The 2,479-nt window shown below is 43.2% G+C and overlaps 1 protein-coding gene across 1 annotated transcript in view; it reads left to right on the top strand.

Moving 5' to 3' along the window:
• Positions 1-1,899: 1,899 nt before the first annotated feature.
• Positions 1,900-2,479, top strand: part of HIPK3 (homeodomain interacting protein kinase 3) — an 87,383-nt gene continuing 86,803 nt past the window's right edge. Inside the window, exon 1 of the mRNA XM_072421887.1 lies at positions 1,900-2,227. Coding sequence (XP_072277988.1) covers positions 2,152-2,227 — 76 coding nt within the window. The 5' untranslated portion in view covers positions 1,900-2,151. The remainder of the gene's footprint in view (positions 2,228-2,479) is intronic.

Below are 2,479 nucleotides of genomic sequence, written 5' to 3' on the forward strand. Positions count from 1 at the left end.
CCACTGTCATGTAAAACCCATGCACCAAGGAAGAAAATCCAACTGCTGTAAATGTTGGGTGGATGTCTTATTGACCTTTTTTATAAATATGCCCCTATATCAACTGAAAGATTAAAGGCTCTAAAAATGAATGCAGTTAATAATTTATTAATACATCCTTAAATGTATTACCATTTACATTCTTATTCAATGTTAGTTGAATCTGACTAGAAGAATAAAAGAGTTCTGGTAAAACAGCAACACAATTGCTTTATAAGCTAAAACAGCTCCCATTATATGTAGTTTCTCTGTGTATAGAAATATTTTCCTGAAGAGCAGCTATAGAGATGTGGCTGTGTGCTAGAGGGACACAGAGTGTGAACTCCTACTTTGTTTAAAACGGAACCCGCGGCCATCAATTGGAGATATTGCTGACAAGTTTTTCCATATGCAAAAGTATTTACACGTTTAGGATTTTCACTTACATGACTTCTTTCAGGGAAAAGTTTATTTACTACCCTGACATACATCATCATACTATCTGAATCCAATAACATTACCAAAACTGTTTTTCACCCAAACCTTAACCAATAGATTGGTAAGGAAGACTTTCGAGGGTAACATGATATTGGAGGAGGTAAAGTGGATACAATAATTGACTGTTTCAATATTCCATACAAATGGTATTCCCAATAAAGCTAATCCTGCGAAACGCGTTGATAATGGAACTAAAAAGGGAATATGTTTCTGTTGTCAACATTGTATCCATGATTGATGTTATTAGGTATACATTTTTTATCAATTTTAATAAAATTTAAAATAGATTGTTAGTTTTAAATAATTTGTTGAATTGTATTGGGATTATTTAGTGCCTGAAAAACCCCTTAGGTATACAGATTTAATAATTGGTAAAGCGGAGCTCTTGCCAAAGTTTGCAATAATATGTCACATACTTACCAGTTTCAAACGCCCGTGACATGCATCCTAAGGAGCCACCATCACCACAATGTTAAACTAAATTCACCACTCCTTCTGTCACCAGCATCTTCTTTCGGTCCTCTTCCGGGTTGGGGTCTTCACCCATCTTGATTGGCCATGCTGAAATGATGAAAGGCCTACACATGCGCACAGGATATAGCATGATTGTACACTCAGCTACGCATGTGCAGCTCAGTGTATATTAAATAGACAAATGCGAACAAGCAGGTAGGTTTGTTCAATAAGTAACCGGCCTGCTCACTTTTTATTCCCCCCTTTAGTTCTTGAAATCTCATCTGCCATTTCAACCTTGTAAATTTCAACTTTTCAAAGGCGGCATCTGAGCAAATATGTGGTCATTGTGATTTTGTCCCCCACATAATCTAAGAGGTCACTGCATTTGGTCTGTTTCATTCAGGCTCCCCAGTCAAGCTGCAGGTCTGTAATATATCTAGAAAATCTTATTTTATTATCACAACTCACACATATGTAATAACAATTTTATGATGTCATAAAAATATTTTAATCCCACGATGAGCCTTTTTTATTGGTTTGCTGATGAATCTTGATTCTTGCTTTTTATTCATTGTTACTCACATATCCCTAAAGATGGGTTAAGCTTTTAGATGTTTTTATTGAGATGAATGTACAAAATTAGCTTGTTTTGTGGCAGTGATCTACATTGCACCTCGCATTAACAAGGAAGTTTCTTTCCCCAGTGGTGAAATCATCACACAGAACACACATGGACTGTATTTTTATTGTAAATGACTATTTGTGCAGGGGACTGCAATCCAAGACCAGCATGCAGAGGGTTAAGGCTAATGACTTCACCGATGTAAACAACGGCTCATGGGTTGCCATAGTAACGGTACTCGCTGCGGACGCCAGGTGGCGTCTCTCAGTCGGATGCGTTCTGGGATCGGCTGGTGCTGCCTGTTTCCCTCAGGCTGCGCGAGCGACATGTTAGGAGGGGAGCGGGCGGCGGCGGTGGTGTGTGCGCGGCGGGACCGAGCAAGCCAAGGAGCCCGCGCTGACAGGACTAGTATGGCTTCCACAGCGACGTATTGAGAAGACACGAGCCACAGGACAGACCTCCCCCGAGCCGCCCGGGGTGTTGAAGCATTGAAGGCAGGAGGACAGTGACGGAGCTCAGGGCCGGGACAAGATGGCAGCGGCCGGAGCGAGCTGAGCATGCAGAGGGGCCCCGCTCACTGCCTGACATGTCCGGCACAGCCCTGCACGCTGCACCTCATGCTGCTTTATGAAGGTAAGCCTGTGCGGGGACACCGACTGACTACTACCAGGGGGCCGGGGATGCGGGGGAGCGGAGAGAGGAGCTTGTAAACACAGAGATCTGCTGGATAGAGATCGGAGGATTCTACAAACTGGAAGCGGACAGAGAACACATAATAGGCTCCTAGAGATGGGGGGACCGGGACTGTGCAAGGGTTTGAGGGGTACAGAGGGGAGGTCAGGGGCAACTGAAGAATGGAGGGGTACAAGGAGGAGGTCCAGGGCA

Source organism: Pyxicephalus adspersus, chromosome 9 (genome assembly GCF_032062135.1).
Source record: "Pyxicephalus adspersus chromosome 9, UCB_Pads_2.0, whole genome shotgun sequence".
Classification (NCBI taxonomy): Eukaryota; Metazoa; Chordata; class Amphibia; order Anura; family Pyxicephalidae; genus Pyxicephalus; species Pyxicephalus adspersus.